The sequence below is a fragment of the Sorex araneus genome, chromosome 4, assembly GCF_027595985.1.
Source record: "Sorex araneus isolate mSorAra2 chromosome 4, mSorAra2.pri, whole genome shotgun sequence".
Lineage (NCBI taxonomy): Eukaryota > Metazoa > Chordata > Mammalia > Eulipotyphla > Soricidae > Sorex > Sorex araneus.
In genome coordinates, this window is record NC_073305.1 from 81,185,197 (window position 1) to 81,205,806 (window position 20,610).

General features: G+C 40.2%; 2 protein-coding genes across 5 annotated transcripts in view; one reads left to right on the top strand and one right to left on the bottom strand.

Moving 5' to 3' along the window:
- The window catches only part of LOC101538881 (24-hydroxycholesterol 7-alpha-hydroxylase), a 126,501-nt gene extending 110,147 nt beyond the window's left edge, over positions 1 to 16,354 (bottom strand). Inside the window, 4 exon segments of the mRNA XM_055136690.1 lie at positions 1,944 to 1,985; positions 4,265 to 4,400; positions 4,403 to 4,478; positions 16,181 to 16,354. Coding sequence (XP_054992665.1) covers positions 1,944 to 1,985; positions 4,265 to 4,400; positions 4,403 to 4,478; positions 16,181 to 16,354 — 428 coding nt within the window.
- Positions 16,355 to 16,360: 6 nt separating this feature from the next.
- SLC25A27 (solute carrier family 25 member 27) overlaps positions 16,361 to 20,610 on the top strand; it is a 42,323-nt gene continuing 38,073 nt past the window's right edge. For 2 of the 4 annotated variants that reach the window (XM_055134682.1, XM_055134681.1), the window contains exons 1-2: positions 16,361 to 16,814; positions 19,240 to 19,431. In XM_055134682.1, coding sequence (XP_054990657.1) covers positions 16,709 to 16,814; positions 19,240 to 19,431 — 298 coding nt within the window. In that variant the 5' untranslated portion in view covers positions 16,361 to 16,708. The remainder of the gene's footprint in view (positions 16,815 to 19,239; positions 19,432 to 20,610) is intronic. The other 2 variants (XM_004605838.2, XM_055134683.1) reach the window with 2 other exon arrangements.

A 20,610-nucleotide genomic window follows, 5' to 3' on the forward strand; every position in this document is an offset into this window, starting at 1 on the left:
CAAAAAGGATTCAGCACAATCGACCATATCCACACAGTGACCAAGCTCATTGAAGTTTTGCAAAAGTTCAAGATGCCACTCTGTCAAACGTTCATCGATTTAAAGAAAACTTTTGATTCTGTTGAGACTGAAGCAGTCATCGAAGCCCTAGCCAAACAGGGCGTTCAAACTCAGTACATCAAGACCTTCTGCGAGCTGTATTACAGATTCACCACCAGGATCTCACCATTCTACGAGGAAGTGCTCATTGACATAAAGAGAGGGGTTCAGCAGGGTGATACCATTTCACTGAAAATCTTCAGTGCCACCCTCGAGAATGTCATGCGACGACTGGAATGGGAAGGAATGGCAGTGAAGACAGACGGTCAGCAACTACACCACATATGCTTTGCTGATGACATTATTTTTTTTTAATTTTTTTATTGAGTCACCATGTGGAAAGTTACACAATTTTCAGGTTTAAGTCTCAGTTATACAATGCTCGAACCCCCATCCCTTCACCAGTGCAAATATTCCACCACCAAGAATCACAGTATAGCTCCACCCCGTCCCCCCACACCCCTAGCCCCCCCACGCCCCTAGCCCCCCCACGCCCCTAGCCCTCCCCACCACCACTAGCCCCTCCCTTGCCTGTGTAACTGATAAATTTCACTTTACTTTCACTTTGATTGCATTCAATATTTCAACAAAACTCACTATTATTGTTTGGAGAGTCTCTCCCCTAAAGTCAGACCTGCTGAAAAGGAAGCATTTGACAATTTATTTTCCATTGCTGAGAATGAAGAGGTATGAGGTCGAGTGACCACACCTAGTGGCCTCACGGTTTTGGGTTTCTGTATTTTAGTATTTTAGTAACTAAGTCCAGAGAAAGATCTGCCAGGAATTGCATCACTGCAAACTTGCACTTCTCAATTATATTATATTCCATATGAGTGCAGTCTTTCTATGTCTGTCCCCCTCTTTCTGACTCATTTCACTCAACATGATACTTTCCATGTTGATCCATTTATATGCAAATTTCATGACTTCCTGTTTTCTGACAGCTACATAGTATTCCATTGTGTAGATGTACCAGAGTTTCTTTAACCAGTCATCTGTTTTGGGGCACTCTGATTTTTTCCAGATTCTGGCTATTGTAAACAGTGCTGCAATAAACATAGAAATGCAGATGCCATCTCTACTATACCTTTTTGCCTCTCCGGGATATATTACCAAGAGTGGTATTGCTGGGTCAAAAGGAAGGTCAATTTCTAATTTTTTGAGAATTGTCCATATTGTTTTCCAAAAGGGCTGAATGAGTCGGCATTCCCACCAGCAGTGAAAAAGAGTCCCTTTCTCCCCACATCCATGCCAATACCGGTTGTTTTTGTTTTTTGGGATGTGGGCCAGTCTCTGTGGTGTGAGATGATATCTCATTGTTGTTTTGATCTGCATCTCCCTGATGATTAGTGATGTGGAACATTTTCTCATGTGCCTCTGAGCCATTCGGATTTCTTCTTTAGGAAAATTTCTGTTCATTTCATCACCCCATTTTTTGATCGGGTTGGCAGTTTTCTTCTTGTGGAGTTCAACCAGTGCATTGTATATCCTTGTTATCAACCCTTTATCAGATGGGTACTGCATAAATATCCTTTCCCGTTCTGTAGATTGTCTTTGTACTTTGGTCACTGTTTCTCTTGAGGTGCAGAAGCTTCTTAGTTTGAGATAGTGCCATTTATTTATCTCTGTTTTCACCTGCTTGGCCAGTGGCACGTGATGACATTGTTTTAATAACACCAAGCAGCCAAGCAGCACAAATGCTGGCCAACTTCGACCGCAAGTGTGGAAAGGTCAGATTGCAGCTGAATCTCAGCAAAACAATGTTCATGAAAAACAAACTAGTCCCTGATGTTCCATTTGCTCTCAACAGAATGAACATCTCTGAATGCGGCAGCCATGTGTACCTGGGTCTAGAACTCAACATGTGGAATGATTTGGCTCCAGAACTGCGCAGGAGGAAGAGAGCAGCATGGAACGCCTTCAAGAGTATCAAAGAAGTGGTTAAGAGGACAAAGAAACTCCAGCTTCGGGCACATCTTTTTGACTCCACCGTTCTTCCTGCACTAACATATGCCTCAGAGACCTGGGCCATAAAAAAACAGGATGAGAATGCTATTTGGGTATCCCAAAGAGGAATTGAGGCAACCGCTGGACTAGCGCTGTTGCCGAATGGATTCTACAGGACGGCTCCCCACCTACCAGATGGTCAGACTTTTTCGTCAAAACCCTGAATGAATGGTTTGAGGCTCTTCCTGTTCCTGGAGCGAGCAGATATCATTGGGATACACTAGCATGCAACAGGGACAAATGGAAACGTTACTGGTGCCCACTCAAACAAATTGAAGATCAATGGGATGACAAGTGACAAGTGATAAGTGACCCAGGAGCAAATATTATTTGGAGTCAATTAACTCCCAAGTTACCAAGATACAGCATTAACTGTCACCCTGTTTCTATACAAAAAGGACATTGCCCTAAACTAAACTATGCAAAGGACATAAGGGAAAGAGAAAAGTAATAGTTCACTTACAAATAGAAAATTCAGAGTCCATAGAATGATCTGACCTTATTAGTCATAGGTTCTGGTTAGGGGAAATGAGTTATTAAGAGATACAGAAAGCAGAGCACAGAGAAGTTAAAGATGAATACCAAGGATATGGGAGTGCTTCAGGAGCACTGTGACAGGTTTTACCCAATAAACTTAAGCTCCTTGCAGCAGAGGAGAAAAAACAAATCAATGTTATCCTACAATATAGGATACGGATTCCATATATTTTCCAGAGCATACAACAGTGAGGTAATATCTCCCACACATATTTCTGAGATTTGAATGCTTTCGGCTGACAATAATTTGTTCTTCAATGACCAAAATGATCAAATACTATTTTCTCCTACTATTCCTCTTCTAAAGAATAAAATGTGGCATATATGTATATATATATGAATAAATGTATAAAAGCACACAAGGCTCAACCTTTAACAACATGTTAGTAATCTCTTATAGAAGGTTTTAATGACCCCTGGGTGAAATGCAACAACTTTCACACACTTTCCTCTAAAGAAACTTTTTTGGAGCATTTTCAGTGCTTTATTCATAATGAACAATTCACTGTCACTGTCACTGTCATCTCATTGGTCATTGATTTGCTCGAGTGGGCACCCGTAACGTCTCCATTGTGAGACCTATTGTTACCACTTTTGGCATATCCAATACGCCACAGGGAGCTTGCCAGGCTCTGCTGTGCAGCGAGATACTCTCGGTAGCTTGCTGGGCTCTCCAAGAGGGGCAGAGGAATCGAACCCGGGTCAGCCACCTGCAAGGCTGAATGCCCTACCCTCTGCATTATCGCTCCAGCCCATGAACAATACAAAACAAATTATTTTGGTTATGCTTTGGGTCAGGGGTTGGGGCTTGGGATGGAAACATCTGAAATATGGTGGTGTAAGATGTAATGGTGATGGGATTAGTGTTTGAATATTATTTTATTATATTATTGTTATTTTTTGCTTTTTTGGGTCACACCTGGTGATGGACAGGGGTTACTCCTGGTTCTGCACTCAGGAATTACTCCTGGCGGTGCTCAGGGGACCATATGGGATGCTGGGAACCGAACCCGGGTTGGCCGCGTGCAAGGCAAACGCCCTACCTGCTGTGCTATCGCTCCAGCCCCTTGAATATTATTTTTTGTTTTGTTTTGTTATTTTGCTTTTTGGGTCACACCCAGTGATGCACAGGGGTTATTCCTGGCTTTACACTCAGGAATCACTCTTACCAGTGCTCGGGAGACCATAAGGTATGCTGGGAACCGAACCCTGACCGGCCGCGTGCAAGGCAAACGCCCTACCCACTGTACTGTTGCTCCAGCCCAGGTGGAATATCAAATGCAATCAAAAATTCTGAACTACTTTATAGCTATGGCTGGAGCGATAGCACAGCGGGTAACGAGTTTGCCTTGCATGCGGCTGACCCGGGTTTGATTCCTTCACCCCTCTCAGAGAGCCCAGCAAGCTACTGAGAGTATCTCACCTGCACAGCAGAGTCTGGCAAGCTTCCTGTGGCGTATTGGGTATGCCAAAACCAGTAACGACAAGTCTCACAATGGAGACCTTACTGGTGCCCGCTGAAGCAAATCAATGAGCAATGGGATGACAGTGACAGTGACTTTATAAAATATAAAATTAAAAAAATAAAAGTTAGATTTAAAAAAAGATAATAGGCCCTCACCATTCTTGATAGAGAACTGATGAACTGTTACCTAAATTAGTTTTAGATTCCAAGTGAACATTCCGAAAATGTTCTTTATCTGTACTATAGATGGTCTTTTGCACTGCTTCTACAAAATCTAATTCAGGGGACTTGCAAACAAACTAATTTCTTCTGCTTCAGTAGCAAAAGTCATTTGGTTACCCATAACAAAGATTGTAAATACTGGTCCATACTGAAAGAAAACACATAAATCCAGATCATCTTAGTAGCCATTTCTTGTAAATTACTGGGACATGAGTCACATTTAAGACAATGTTTACCCAAGAAACTGAATGCTTAAGTTAATCAAGATAAAAAATTGTTAGGAACATATGTTAATTAACTACAATGTGATTGATTTAGCCAAATATAAATGATATGTCATAATTTTTCTATCCCAATAATTTTCACTATCATTTATATTTGGCTGAATCAATCACATTATAGTTAATTAACATTTTCACAGTTTTAATATAATTTCTAATAATTATTAATAATTATTCTCAATAACTATTACTACTTATGAGAAAGGAAGGTGCAAACAATTAGAATAATTATTAGAAATTATTTTAAAATCTGTGATACTTTATGAGGCTGACACCCAAGGACAGTAGATATAAGGGCTAGGAGGATTGCCCCATAGCTGAAGCCTGCTTCATGAGTGGAGGGGAGAAGGCAGATGGAATAGAGAAGGGATCACTAAGAAAATGATGGCTGGAGGAACCAGTCGGGATGGGAGATGCATGCTGAAAGTAGATAATGGACCAAACATGATGACCTCTCAGTGTATGTGTTGCAAGCTATAAGCCCCAAAGTAGAGAGAGAGTATGGGAAATATTGTCTGCCATGGAGGCAGGGGGAGGGTGGGAAAGGGGGGGTATACCAGGGATATTGGTGGTGGGGAATGTGCACTGGTGGAGGGATGGGTGTTTGATCATTGTGTGATTGTAACCCAGACATGAAAGCTTGTAACTATCTCATGGTGATTCAATAATATTGAAAAGTAAAATAAAGCATTTCTCCGCGCCCGCACCCCCAGAATGACTGACGAAGAGGATGGAGCTGCTTGGGACACCGGCAGCCCACCAGCAACCTGCAGGCACAGCACAGCATCTACCCCACTTCTGAGCACAAAATGGAGAGACGCACCCAAGTGCGCGGCACGGCTGGCGGGGGATCGAGGGCGGGGAAGTACCGGTCTCCGCCCACATCGGACACTTAAAGAGAGTGCAGCCACGTGGGCTTTCCCATTTCTCCGCGCCCGCACCCCCAGAATGACTGACGAAGAGGATGGAGCTGCTTGGGACACCGGCAGCCCACCAGCAACCTGCAGTATGTGACTTGAGAGTTTCCGCCAGGTCCCCCGTGCAGAAATCTCTCTCTCTCTCTCCTTCAACTTTTTCCCTGGACTTTAGACAGAAACCCAGAACCGCGCGGCCGCGGCAGTTCTAAGATGACCTAATGTCATCTTAGTATCAGCAGTATGTAATGGCTCCTTCTTAATGGGTCGGACTTTTGTGGGTGATCCTAACAAGAATAGTAAGTTTTTTGTTGAAATATTGAAGGCAATCAAAATGGTAGCCATCTCTCTAGACTGAACTAAGCTATATCCCCACGCCGGATGAGAAGAAATATCCTTCTTTCTCGGGAAGAAACGTGGCGTGGTGTCAAACATAGTGTGATGTCCATTAAGCAAACAGACCTGGTGGCGTGGGAATGGGAAATAAGGTGAAAAATTAGGTACATGGACCAGCGGGACGCTGGTGGTATCTCGAGCGGAGCCGATATCAGCGCAAGAGCTTTGGTTCCAGAAACTGCTTCCAGACACTCTACTAGACTATCAACTAAGCTAGAGCCCCACGCCAGCTGATGACGGGAAATAACCATCCTCTTCGGTTTTTTTCCCTTTGTCAGACAGCGTGGCGATTACTAAACAGGTGTGAACTCGGTGGCGCGGGGCAAGGGGGAAAAAGAAAAGTTATGTAACAAACAGCAGGACTTAATATCTCTATATGCTTAGTAATGGAGAATTATCAAATGCCTCATTGGCAATAGGACTGTCTTTTTCTTTTTGGGGGGAAACCCCAGCAACAGTAGTGAGTTGTGTGTTGAAACATGGAATGTAATCGAGATAAGCGCAAATGAAGTGAAACTTATCACGTACAAGGGTGGGGACTAGGGAGGTGGGAGGGGGCGGCAGATATACTGGGGGGGTTGGGGATGGAAGATGGGCACTGGTGAAGGGAGGGGTGTTTGAATATTGTATAACTGACATAACCCTGAGAACTTTGTAACCCTCCACTTGGTGATTCAATAAAAAAAAATAAATAAATAAAAAAAAAATTAAATTAAAAAAAAGAAAAGTAAAATAAAATAATATAAAATCTGTGATACTTAAACATTATTTTCAAGGTATCAGTTGGCTCATAGGCAGAATATAGTTTAACTTTGTTCAAGGAAAAGATTATGGCCCTAAGAATAGCTCAGTGGTAGGGTATTAGTCACAAATGGAATACTCGGTACTATCTATTTGCTTCAGGAAATCCTGGTAGCACCCTATTGTGTTACTAAGTTATACAACAAATTATTCCCTTCCAGCAAGTCCAAAACTCTAAGTTTAGCTTAGGTTGAACTGTACAACCATGTCTGTCATTATGTATGTAGGTGAGTATCACAATTATGTATAAGATTTTGGGTTATTTAAGCAGTAACAACAACAACAAAAAGAAAGGAGGGGGCACAAGCTAAAAAACATACGACAACATAGGAAAAGATTCAAAGTTGTTGATTTATTTGACCACAAATTTACAAAAATCCATTATTTCTTGAATCTCACAAATCTGAAGTTATCTAAATGCATTCTGTATCTCTTCAAAATGACTATTTACTTGTATACCTTACCCAACTCTCTCTATTCCGTGATAATTTTCCTGCTTTTGTAATTTACGGGGCAACCAAATAAGATACTCTCAACTTCCCTACCAAGCCTTGCAAACAAACAAACCAAACTGTTTGTACCCATCATCCATGCAGGTTTACAGATATGGAAGTTCTTATGCCTGTTAAATGCCAAGACTCATTTATGTTAGAAATTACCTACTTCTTACTTTCTTGTTTTCTGCATTCATGTTTCTTCTCTTCTAACATATAAAATGTTCACTTTGTACCATATCACTATTAGAGTTTATAAACATACTCTTCCGCAGGATTTGACTTTAGGGAGTCCCTAACTTTATTGGGAAATAGTAATTATTTTGCTGACCTGCAAATTTACTGTCACAGTTTTTTCCAACTATGAATATAGCAATAAACCACAATCTTATCCATGGCTCCATTATTAAAAGAAGCCAACTGTCCAATCACATGTTCTTAGATTTCTTGCCTATAGGTTAATTATATTAACAGTACTTTTTTTCTTGATAGTCTGACATGTTGGACTCACAAATTAATCAATACTGTCCTTGTACATGGCTCTTACAAATAGAAAAGGGCTCAGCCAGTCAGGAGTATGATTTTTTTACATTTTTTTAAAAAGTGTAAATTTGGGGCTGGAGTGATAGCACAGTGGGTAAGGCATTTGCCTAGCACGCGGCCCACCTGGGTTCGATTCCCAGCATCCCATATTCCCTGAGCACCGTCAAGGGTAATTTCTGAGTGCAGAGCCAGGAGTGACCTTTGTGCATAGCCAGGTGTGACCTAAAAAAAGAAACAAAAAAATAAAATAAAAAGTGTAAATCCACAACTCTACAGAGTTTATATCCTAGACTATCTTCTAATTTATCACATACCAGCCAATATTTCTCCTGCCCTAAATCATCCTAGGATCAGATACTAAGCAATTAAAGACCTAAAATCCCCTAGAACCAAAAGTCCACAGAAATTTTTCAAAATAGTCTTAAATTGTTCACAGCACCCTGTCTTACCTTTCCTGATAATGTCCAATAAGTGCTCTGGCCTTGGATTTTCTCTGTATTCTACCTCTTGACTGACACTGTTAGTTATGACCTTGCATACTGTGGAGTGATCCATCTCTGACCAATGAGTAAACATATGGATTCTAAACCTGGTTTATTTTTTTTAAGTTTTTATTTTATTGAATCACCATGAAAAAAATTACAAAGCTTTCAGGTTTAAGTCTCAGTCATATACTGATTAAACCCCCATCCCTTCACCAGTGCACATGTTCCACTACCAAGAACCACAATATACCCCCCTCCTCCCCAACCCCCACCTAAGTAGCTAATGATCTTCACTTTATTCTCTCTATACTTTGAATATATTCAATAGTTCAATAAAGAACTCACTATTATTGTTTGGAATTTTTCCCCCAACAATCAGGCCTGCTGAAAAGGCATCATTTAATAATTTCTTTTCATTGCTGAGAATGAAGACTCTATGAGCTTTGGGTTTCTGATATTTTAGCTCAGTTCACAGTCTAGATGCATAGCTGCAAGAAGCCTCTCTGGGTGCCAAAATGGGTTAGAAGACCTCTCGATCAAAGTCTTTAGGAGCAGAGGGTTCGTGTCTTTCGCTGCAGCTCCAGATCATATCTGGGCAGAAGGCGTGCCGGTAATGCCCCACCCCCCTGGATCACCCACAGGCTACGTCACTAAAAAAGTCCTACATCTGGGTTGGGGGTCTCAGAGGGTGGTTCTCACCACATGGATGCTGCCACTGCCACCATTTTTTGCTCGGAAAAACAGGGCAGAGAGGGAAAATCCCTCCCCAGGCGGTACGAGGTTGTAGCTCAGTTCACAGTCTAGATGCATTGCTGCAAGAAGCCGCTCTGGGTGCCAAAATGGTAAACCTGGTTTAAATTATTCTCATTTCTCCCTATGGTCACACTGAGTTTACAATATGCATGTAAACATGTAGATGTTTATATGATACATACATTATTAAATTGACCACCTATATTTCATATCCCACTATAGTTATTACAAACATCTTAAAATATCACATACACACATCACTACCCCTGTATAATGATCATTTCTAGAGTTTCCATGAAATAGCACATTTCAGTTCTATGACACACTATTTGGTACTATCAGGAGGTTGTGAACTACCAAATAACACAGTGTCCTTTTCTTATATTAGTGATCCAGATATTTACATTAATTTCCAATAGTCTCTATCTGCAACTATTTATTAATTAATATTAAAATATTTTTGTTTGAGATCTTGCCGCATTCAACAGAGAAGAATTTGGGCGTTCCGGTAAGCCACGCAGGCCGGAGAATGCTCTGGACCCCAGGCCCGGCCAGCAACACCGGGGAGCCAGACGGAGGAGGTACAGCCGGTATGCCTTCTCCAGATGGAGCCCCGGCGACACTGAGCAGCTACTAACATGGCTCCGGGATGCATACAATCTATTGATGCCATCCAGCATGTCTAACTGTTGGAGGAGAACCTTCAAATAATAATAATGAGATTCCTGTTTTGAATGTAATCAAAGTAAGGAAAGAGTAAAGTGAAAAATGTCTGCCACACAGGCAGAGGGGGAGTGGGAGGGAGGTATGCGGGGGTTTGGTGGTGGATCAAATATGCAAACTTTGTAACTGTATTTCACAGTGATTCAATAAAAAATAATTTTAAAAATTATTTTTGTTTGAGTTCGTTAAAATTCTTTTTTTTTAAGAAGTTTTATTGGATCACCGTGAGATACAGTTACAAACTTGCATGATTACGTTTCAGTCACACAACGCTCAAGCATCTATCCTTCCATTAGTGCACATTTTCCACCACCATTGTTCCCAGTGTCCCACCCACCACCCCATCCCACCCTACTCCCTGCCTCTGTGGCAGGTATAGTCCTTCCTACTCTTTCTCTAATTTGGGGCATTATGATTTGCATAATAAACATGAAGAGGACATTGTTTTTGGTCCTTGGTCTACTTTCAGCACATATCTCCCCTCCCGGGCAACCTCTCCAATCATCATTTACTTAGTGATCCCTTCTCCATCCTAACTGCCTTTTCCCCCAGCATGTGAGGCCAACTTCCAAGCCATGGAACAATCCTCATGTCCCTTATCTCTATTATCCTTGACTGTTAGCCTCCCATTCTGTTACTTTATCTACCATTTTGTTACTTTATATTCCACAAATAAGTGCAGTCATTGTTTGTCTGTCCCTCTCTCTCTGCTCATTTCACTTAGCATGATACTCTCCATATTGATCGTCTTATATGCAAATTTCACGACTTCATCTCTCCTGACAGCTGCATAGTATTCCATTGTGTAGATGTACCAAAGTTTCTTTAACCAGTCATCTGTTCTCGGGCACTCAAAATTTTTCCAGATTCTGGCTATTGTGAACTGTGCTGCAATGAATATATAGATACAGATGTCATTTCCACTGTATAAAATGAGATATCTAAACTTTCTTCTAGGACTACAAGAAAGCCACACCTACTTTATTTTAATTAATATTGAGGATACAGATTTTTTATTTTTTTAATTTTATAAGGTAGTTCAAAATATTAGATGACATTTAATATTCAGACATCAATCCCATCACCATTAGACCTTCCCACCACCAAATTTGGGATGTTTCCACCCCAAGCCCCAATCCCTGTCCCAAAGCACAACCAAAATAATATATTTTGCATTGTCTGTTATGCAAACCCACTGAAAATGCTACAAAAAAGTATCCGTAGAGAAGACAGTGTGAAGATTGTTCTATTTTGGCAGGGGCCATTAAGACCTTCTTTAGGATATCACTAACGTTTTTAAAGGTTGAGTGATGTGAACTTTTGTATATGTATCTGAAAATATGTATATATGCACATATATATTTCCCTCTATGCTTTGTTGGACTGGAGTGAAAGCACAGTGGGTAGGGCGTTTGCCTTGCATGCCGTCTACCCATGTTCAATTCTTCCATCCCTCTTAGACAGTCCAGCAAGCTATCAAGAGTATCCTGCCCGCATGGCAGAGCCTGGCCAGCTACCCGTGGCATATTCAATATGCCAAAAACAGTAACAAGTCTCACAATGGAGACGTTACTGGTGCCCACTCGATCAAATCAATTAACAGGACAACAGTGCTACAGTACTATTATTTGTTGCCTACTATTTGAACCCCATCAAAAGTGGTGTGGTAATTATGGAGAATGGGTAGGGAATGTCTTACGATGTGTCACATGGCAGCATTCGTAATCCAGGAATACATTCACTCATACGTGAGGCTCATCCAGAGCATGTGGGTTGCAGTGTGGCAGTGTGGTGCATGATCTGGATGGTGGCAGATGACGAGATTATCTGGTGCTGGCAGGAGGTGTCTTATGGCCATAAACTCTGGATCGTTGGAGACGGGGTAAACGGGCAGAGGATCTCCGCTCCCGGTCCCGGTCCCGTTGAGCCCAGAGGAGGATACAGATTTTTTTCCATATTTTTATTTTCCATCAGTCATAAACTAGAAGTGATTTTTCTATGTCTACATAGTATAATTGGGTCAATTTTTGTCCATTCTTCAAATATTTGTCTTTTAGGAATTATATTTATACCATTTATAATACAGCAATTATAAGTTGTTTAAGGCTAAGCCTTCTATTTTTACATTTAATTTTCCATTTAGTATGATTTTTGTTTTTTGGTTTTGCTTAATCTTCTGTGGGTTACTTGCTAACACTTAAAAAAATTTCCATTTTGACCTATCTGCAATATTTTCATGTATACTTTATGTATATCTTTTTAGGGACTGAATATATATGCATATATGTCTTGCATAGTCAAATGCTATAATCACTAATTCAAAAGAATTTCTCTTCAAAGATTTTTAGTTACTTTTATTTATAATTATGCTTTTACACACATTTATCACCAATACTAAACAGTGTTAAAATTTTTGTTTTAACCACTATATCACTGTATCACTGTAGTCTTGTTGCTCATCAATTTGCTTGAGTGGGCACCAGTAACCTCTCCATTGTGAGACTTGTTACTGTTTTTGGCATACCAAATATGCTCTGTGAATTAGCTATTTAAATTATTTATTTTAACATTTGAAATTTTTTCAGTTATTATTTTTACAAATCCTTTTTAGTTCTATGTCTCCTCTGGGAGTCTGCTGACATAAATTTTATAGGTTCTAGAGCCCTTGATGTTCTGATCATTTTCATCAGTTAATATTCTAGTATATATGTTAGATAATTTATATTGAACTATACATAAATTTGCTGGTTCTATTCTCTTTTATTCATTGTACTATTGTACCCATCCACTGAGTTTTAAACTTTTTAATTATCTTATTTCCAAAATTCCCAAAATACAAAGATTTTTTTTTTTGTTTTGGGGTGAGCCCACCGTCAATGCTCAGGGCTTACACCTGACTCTGCACTCAGTAATTACTCCTGGTGGTGTTCAGGGAATGATATGGGTTGTTGGGAACTGAACCCAGGTAGGCTGTGTGCAAGGCAAGCATCCTACCCAGTATTAAACTATCTTATTAGCCCCAGAAAATTATGAAGATATTTATGCCTAAACTTTCCACTTGCTTCAAGTATATGCTATTTCTTTGAAGAGACTTTCTTCATTGATACTATTTCTTTTTCATTTGTTTGAGCATATTTATAATTACTTCTTGAAGAATTTTCACAGAGTTCAATTAACATCCTTTTCAGATAATTCTAATGATCTTTGTCATCTCAATGTTGACATTTGCTGTTTGTGTTATCAAGTTTAGGTTTCTCTGTTCTTGATATAGAGTGATTTGTCATTAAAATCTGTATGTTTGGTATATTAGGCTATAATACTACTTTTAAATAATGAACCCTATTTAAAATATTTTTTTTCCCCTGGCATCTTTTGATGATTATTCTGAAGTAGAAAGGAGGATGCTACATTATTGCCAAGTTGTTGGTGGTGGAAGAGTGAATGATAAAATGAGTAGGGTGTTTGCCTTGCATGCGGCCTACCCAGGTTCGATTCCTTTGTCGCTCTCAGAGAGCCTGGCAAGCACTGAGAGTATCCCGCCTGCACGGCAGAGCCTGGCAAGCTACCCATGGTGTATTCAATATGCCAAAAATAGTAACAACAAGTCCCACAATGGAGATGTTACTGGTACCCGCTTGAACGAATCAATGAGCAATGGATGACAGTGATACAGTGACAGTGACAGTTTCTTCATTATGCTTCTATTCGTAGCTGAAGAAGAAAGGTCTGCTGATTATAGCTGGAGTTGGAGTGAAAATTAAAGTCCCCTAACTAGGTTTTATATCATATTCTAGCTGAGAGAAATAGTGGTTTCTCATTAGTGCTCACAGACATAAGAATAAAGAAATTCAGGGGGCTGGAGTGATAGCACAGTGGGTAGGGAGTTTGCCTTGCATGCAGCTGAGCCGGGTTTGATTCCCAGCATCCCATATGGTCCCCTGAGCACCGCCAGGAGTGGTTCCTGAGTGCAGAGCCAGGAGTAACCCCTGTGCATCGCCAGGTGTGGCCCAAAAAGCCCCCCCCCCAAAAAAAGAAAGAAATTCAGGTGCTGTGCTATGGTGAAAATCCTGACTTGTTGCTTACCACACCAATGAGTAGGATAGGTCTCCTGATAATGGCTATTTTGAGGTGAAATTCAGGTCCCCAAAGTGACCTCTATCCACATGCATTGGGATAACTTTATTATCATTGAATAGTATTAAGGTCAAGATCCTGTGCCAGACTTCTCCAACATAGGAAAGGAGGGTTTATTTACATGATCTGGGGGCCAATGGCTAGGCTTTCCATGCATGATTTGTTGACTCAGATAAAGGCAAAGTGTATTTCTACCAGTTTTATTGTTGTTGTTGTTGTTGGGCCAGAGAAACTTCTTTTCTAGAAATTTCTGTCTTACTAGGCTGCTCCTTTCCTGATGCTTTTTGGGGGAGATAAGGAGGAGGGAAATCTGTACTCACTGGTGTATCTAGGATAATGCCATTTTTAGAACCAAATCTAGATATATGTAGCATAAAAAAGACTTAGGGAATTCACAGACTTATGTTTGTTTTACAAAATATTTCCCAGGGATATTTTTTAGCTGCACTTAGTGAGACAAATTGGAAGATGTATAATGATGCCTTCTTTTCAGCAGCAAGGGTCAATTATTTTATCTAGTAACAACTTGAGACTGAAAACATTCATATTGGAATTATTTGCTGGAAATTAGTTAAGGGAAGAGATGAGAGAATTACTTTCATTTTATTAATATACTCTATTTTATTGTATAAATATGTATTTTTGTATAAATTTTATGTATATTTACATATTTTATGTATAAATAAATATTTTACCTATAGATAGAAACATATTTATAAATTATTACCTTTTCTTCTTAAAAAATATTTTCTCATCATTGGGAGTGAAGCAGTCAGTATCAGGATCAGACCACTGCATTCAAGGCACTGGGGATAAGGTTCAGGACCGCATGACTCTCCACAGGTCCATCTTCAGATGGCATCAAGATTTGAACTCAGGACACTGTGTTCGTCAGGAAAGTGCCTTAAGGCATTACACTGCTTTCAGGGTGCTCAAAAGAACCATTGTGCAAGAGTAACAAAATAATACAAAGAATTTAAATACTCATAATTTTGACTGGCCAGCTCCACTTTAATCTTGTTTTTAGGTTCAAAGAAGACCAACAATACATTATAGATGCTTAGAGAATGTTTATTGAGGCACTAACCGAAATCAAAAATTAAAAAGTTGACAGTGGGTAAAAGAGATCCCAAGCACTGCCAGGAGTAATCTCTGAGTACAGAGCCAAGAACAAACACTTAGAAGCTCTGTGTGGGCCCAAACACCCTAGAACTTCTGTCAAAAAAAAGTTGACAGTAATTTACATACTACTTTTGAAAGACATGCTAAGGACAAAATATCTACTGTAACATTGATTACAAATTTCTTTAGAGTGTAGTGAAAAGGATTTCATCATCATTGAATAGTAACAGGCTGAAAAAATGCAAATTAAATTTGTGAAGATCCTTTCTAAACATTTTTGCAAGCACCTGGTATTAATTTTGATTCCAATGTTAATTCATGTGTCTTCATAAATTCAAATTAATAGACTAATACTGTGTTTCCCAATTAATGCACTTAGTTACCATGCACTGAGGATTTTTAACTATGATAAATTAACCAGCATTTATAATCTCTATTTTCCGAAAACACAATGGCAAATGCAAAAAAATTCTATTTCACTTCATAACTAATATAAACTGCATTTCACAACTGATAAAAATCTCCTGGCGAACCTTGTCTTAAGACTTGGTTGAGAGGCCGGAGAGATAGTACAGCTGGTAGGGCTCTTGCCTTGCACACGGTCTACGAGGGTTCCATTCCTAGCCCCACATATAGCCCCATATATAGTCCCACAAACCCACGAGGAATGATCCCTGAGCACAGAGCCCAGAGGAAGCCCTGAGAAAGGCTGGATGTGCCCCATAGTCTGCCCCCCCATACAAAACAATCAAAAGCAAAACAAAGAGACTTGGTTAAATTAATTGTTGAGAAATTAATAAACGACAAACATTTAACTGAAAGGAGCTGGTACGCTTACTGCATTCAGACTTTACACTCATGACGCAATTTAAAAAATTATTTTTCAAACCATTACCTCCTCTGGAAAGCCCTCTTGTTAAACTCACAAACTTTGATTCTTGCATTCTCTAAAAATTCCCGAAATCTTTTTTTCCCAATTTAAACGCAGCTCCAATCCGAGGAATTCAGCCTCCTATGCAGAGGGCGTCTACGCAAACTCTTCCACGGAAGGAACAAAAAACGAGCAAGGAAACCTAGGATTATAATTCCTGTTAGGAAAATTCGTTCCCTGTTTTCATCTAGCTAGCACCTTTCGGAGTCAGAAATAGGTAATGTTTTCCCGCTGTGGAACTTCTTTTGGGAAGACAGGAAATACCCACCACACCTGCAAACTTTTCTGTAGCAACTTTTGCAGCTCCTCTGCCTTTTTACCTGTCACCTCCTGTCCCCGCCCCCCATTTTTTCTTGCATCACAGCTTTCTCCCCCCATTTTTCTTTCAAGTCCTGGACACCCAGGGTGCAGCTGAAGCTGGACCAAGCCGGAGCGGATGGGACGCATGGAGTGGGAGAATTTGAGCTGTTGCCAAGGAGATCCGGAGCGGTGGCTTGGGCATCCCGCTCGCAGCCAATCACAGAAGGCGGCCCGAGAGGCGCGGAACCCGGAGGACTACATTTCCCAGAAGCCTATCGGGCCCCGCGTTGTTTTTCTGCTCTCTGCTCTGGACCTCCTGAACCCGGGACTGCTAGGACGGCGACGGGGGTCGCTGGGCACGCCCGGTCCAGCCGCAGGAGGGACACGGTTCCCTCCTCGCCACGCGTCGATTGAGGAAGGGCGGTGCTAGCAGGGTGGCAGCCAGCTGCGACTCAGGGCTCCGACCAGAAGGGGTGCATTGTCGTCCTGTGTTCCAGCTGAATGTCGGTCCCAGAGGACGAGGAGAGGCTTTTGCCGCTCGCCCAGAGATGGCCCCGTGCGAGCAAGTTCCTACTGTCCGGCTGCGCGGCCACCGTGGCCGAGTTAGGTACCCGGCCGCCCACGCCTGGGCCTTTTCCCGCGAGTCGAGGAGGCGCCGCGCTGGGGTGGGGGACTGGCGGGCGGTTGGGACCCGGGCTGGTGCAGCTGCCAGCTTGCACCTCGTCCGGCAGCGGTGGCAGGGCCGTGGCAGGCGCAGATTCCAGCCCGGTCGGGAGGAGGAATTGGAGGTCACGTAGGTCTTTCCCTTCCAATTTCATCTCCCTCCGAGGCATGTTACCGTGTCTCCACGCGTACTTTTAGAAGCTTCATGGCCGATCATTTCTCTGTAGGAATCCTTGCCCCATTCGTGAGTATGACCTTTTAAAAATCACAATCCCCCTTTCCTCCTTGGGACAGTCTGATTTTTGTAGACTGGCACACACCACGTTGTACTGGGGGTTCAAGTTATGGACCCGCCCAGTGGGGCCTCTGTTGCTGCCTGTCACATATTGACCATCTGTTATTTGACTGCCTATCATATATAACCTGCCAGTTATTTGACTCCTCTGAACTCATGCTTATGTACTTAATTGGCAGCATGTGCAGGCCAGGCAACAATTGCAGTGCTCTTAGAATTACTTGAATACTAGGGGACTGCAGAGACTGTGGTTGGTAAGACCCAGTCTTGACTTTACATGGCTGGTGGGGAAAAATGCAGAGACAGACATTTCTATGGTACGACTTATTGTGATGAAAGTATTATCCAGTATCGTAAGAACCTAGAGGTTGGACAGTGGCATCTGCCTATGGGAGTCAGATAAAAATGAAAAGGCCACCAAGAGTAAAATTATGGTGCCCTATGCATAAACAGGTGGTGTTTTTTCTTCCAAGAATTCTGTGAGTAAAGTGTTTCCTGTAAAATCTTCATATAGTTTCATTACCCTTTTATTTTTCTTAGCCATTCAAAGAAAGGCAACAAACATGCTGTCATTTTCCCCCTTCTAAAATGAGTTTATTTTGTATTACAGCATGTGACCTGTTTCATCCTTTGTACTCCTCTACTCTTCTCCTTGGACCTTTTATTTATTTTTTTCCTCTATCCTCCCAAAGCAGACAGTGGAATTTAATTATTAACTGTCTTCATTGGAACACAACAACTATTAAAAAAATACGGATTTCCTAATGATTTTATCAACAATTGTTGATGTAATGATGTTTCTCTTGGTGACAAATTTCTGTAAAGCAACATTAATTTTGTTAAAAATCCATTAGAAATGATGAGAGAATGAGGTGGAATAAAATTAAAATATGAGATGATTTTTGAGTACCATAAAGCACTGAGAACTTGATCTACTTGACTTAAGTAATCCAGAAGAAAACCAAAAATAATTTTGAGGCATAACCTATGATTAAAAATAGATGTGCCTACATAACAAGATTTCATTCAGATTTCATATGTCAATAAGCATTGTATGAATTTTCAATATGCAAACTACTTCTATTTTAGTGAAACTATTCACAGAATAGTAGTTTTTCCAACAACCCAGTGGGAAGATTTATTTTCTCACTTTCCCCTTACTCTAGTTTGTCTGGAAAAAAACATCTATGATTTTGCATTAGATGGCAGTTGCTGAAAAGACATATAATGTCAATAATATTAATGGTCTTCCTGAATCTGGCTATTTCAGTTGTACACAACACCATATACAGAAAGTTATGCGCTCACTCATATGGGCAAGTTAATTTCACTATGTTCCAAAGTAAATTTCTAGATCTAAAAAAAAAAAATGTAGTAATTCAGGAAAGTTTCAAGCACAGCTGATTCTTATAATGAGGCTATGCATAAACATCAGTGCTAGAAAAACAACTCAATAAAAATCTAAACCGAAATATTGAGCATGTCATTCTTACAAATAAAAGACAACATTTTGAGCTCCATATCACTGCTTCTGTATATCAAAATATCAGGTCAATGATTTTTTGCATGCAAATAACACTGATGAAATTCAGTGGTTCAGATTCATCTGGCATTCATTAAGACCTTACTATAAGTGATACAGTTTGTAAAAGTCATGTTAAAATCTTAATAATTATTTTTGCAGTCAATGGGAGAGAGTGAAATATGGGTTACTTTCATTAGAAAACACAATTATTCCCATTAAAAAGCAAAAATTGAGAGTTAAAGCAGATTTTAGGCTTGACATTGTAGAATATGTTTACTGTTATCTGAGGATACTTTCATAGAGTGAGCTTAAATTTTGGAGTGCATAAGAATGATTAACCGATAAACCCACATCAACCTTCTGAGAGCCCATAGACATGGGACTAGGAAATTTGCAGTTTTTGCGATTTCTTTAGCTGATTCTGAAGTACTCTAAAACTTGAAAATTACTGATCTTGTACAAAAAATAGTCATCTAATGCTTTAAGAATTTTTGTTTGTTTTTCTGAATTTTGTGGGTCCCCCCCCTCATTTTGTTTTTATTTTATTAGCAACCTTTCCTCTCGATCTCACAAAAACTCGACTCCAGATGCAAGGAGAAGCTGCCCTTGCTCGTTTGGGAGACAGTGCAAGAGAATCTGCTCCCTATAGGGGCATGGTGCGCACAGCCTTAGGGATTGTCCAAGAGGAAGGCTTTCTAAAGCTTTGGCAAGGAGTGACACCCGCCATTTACAGGCACGTAGGTATTTATCTTGATTTGAGCTGGTAAGTTTTGGTATGAGTTCTCTGTCCTCTCTACTCTTGTCTGTAGCTAAATCCAAGCTAGTTTTATCTATTAAAGTGCTAAATGAATATATTTTCTTTTATGAAACAGAATATCAGCTAACAAGTAAGGAAATGATTGCTTTAGCTTTTAGAAATACATTTGGAAGTATCTAGGGATAAACTCTCATGGTACCTATAATTTATCTTATGTTTTGGGGCCATACCCAGCAATGCTCAGAGCTTACTCTTGGCTCTGCACTCAGGGATCACCCCTGGCAGAGCTCAGAGAACCTTATGTGGTTTTAGAGATTGAACCTAGGTTGGCACATGCAAGGCAAACATCCTACCCACTGTACTATCTTGCTAGTCCCCTATAATTAACGTTAATTGACAAATATCAATAGCATATGTAAAAGGGGGTATCATTTTATGTTTGAAATTTTTTCTCATAAAGTTTTTTAAAATTTTACAAAATAGAAAAATGATTGATATTTTCTTCACTTTTGAACCTTAAAACCTAAAATATTTTTGGTTCTCTGGCAATAAAAAATATATTACTGGAATGCTACAGCTTACCAGTTTCTATGCCACATGTTAGAGATCTTGTTATTGTAAGATTACAAGGAGAGCCACTCCAGCTCTGGCAGCAGAGTAAGTGGAATGCAGAAAATTTCTGCCTCATTTCCACAGGCTAAGTGACTAGCTATATGGGCTTTTAGTCATCCTTATGGGAAAGTAGTTATAACTACACTATAACCAAAAATAAGAGTTATTGAGTGTTCAGTTTACAGACGTTTAGTACATTAACTGGGCTTTCAAAGGAGGTAACATAGGTATGGCACAGTGGATTTACAACATGTCCAAAAGCATAGAGGGACCCTTTATCACAAAAGTGGCCAGTCAGGTATTTACGAACTTATTATTTCTAAAGCTTCAGTTCTTCAGATGAGTAATTGTTCACCAAAAACTCTCTGGAAGTATGTATAGAGACTGCTAACTATCTTAGTACTTGGTATATTTTGAGTGTATTAAAATATCCACCAGATTTCCTGCAATATCAGGAAAAACTCTGTATGAATACCACTGGTTTTAATTATTTTTATTTTTCTATTGCTATCTTTTTTTGTTTTAATGAGTTTCTTTTAACTTAACTTTTC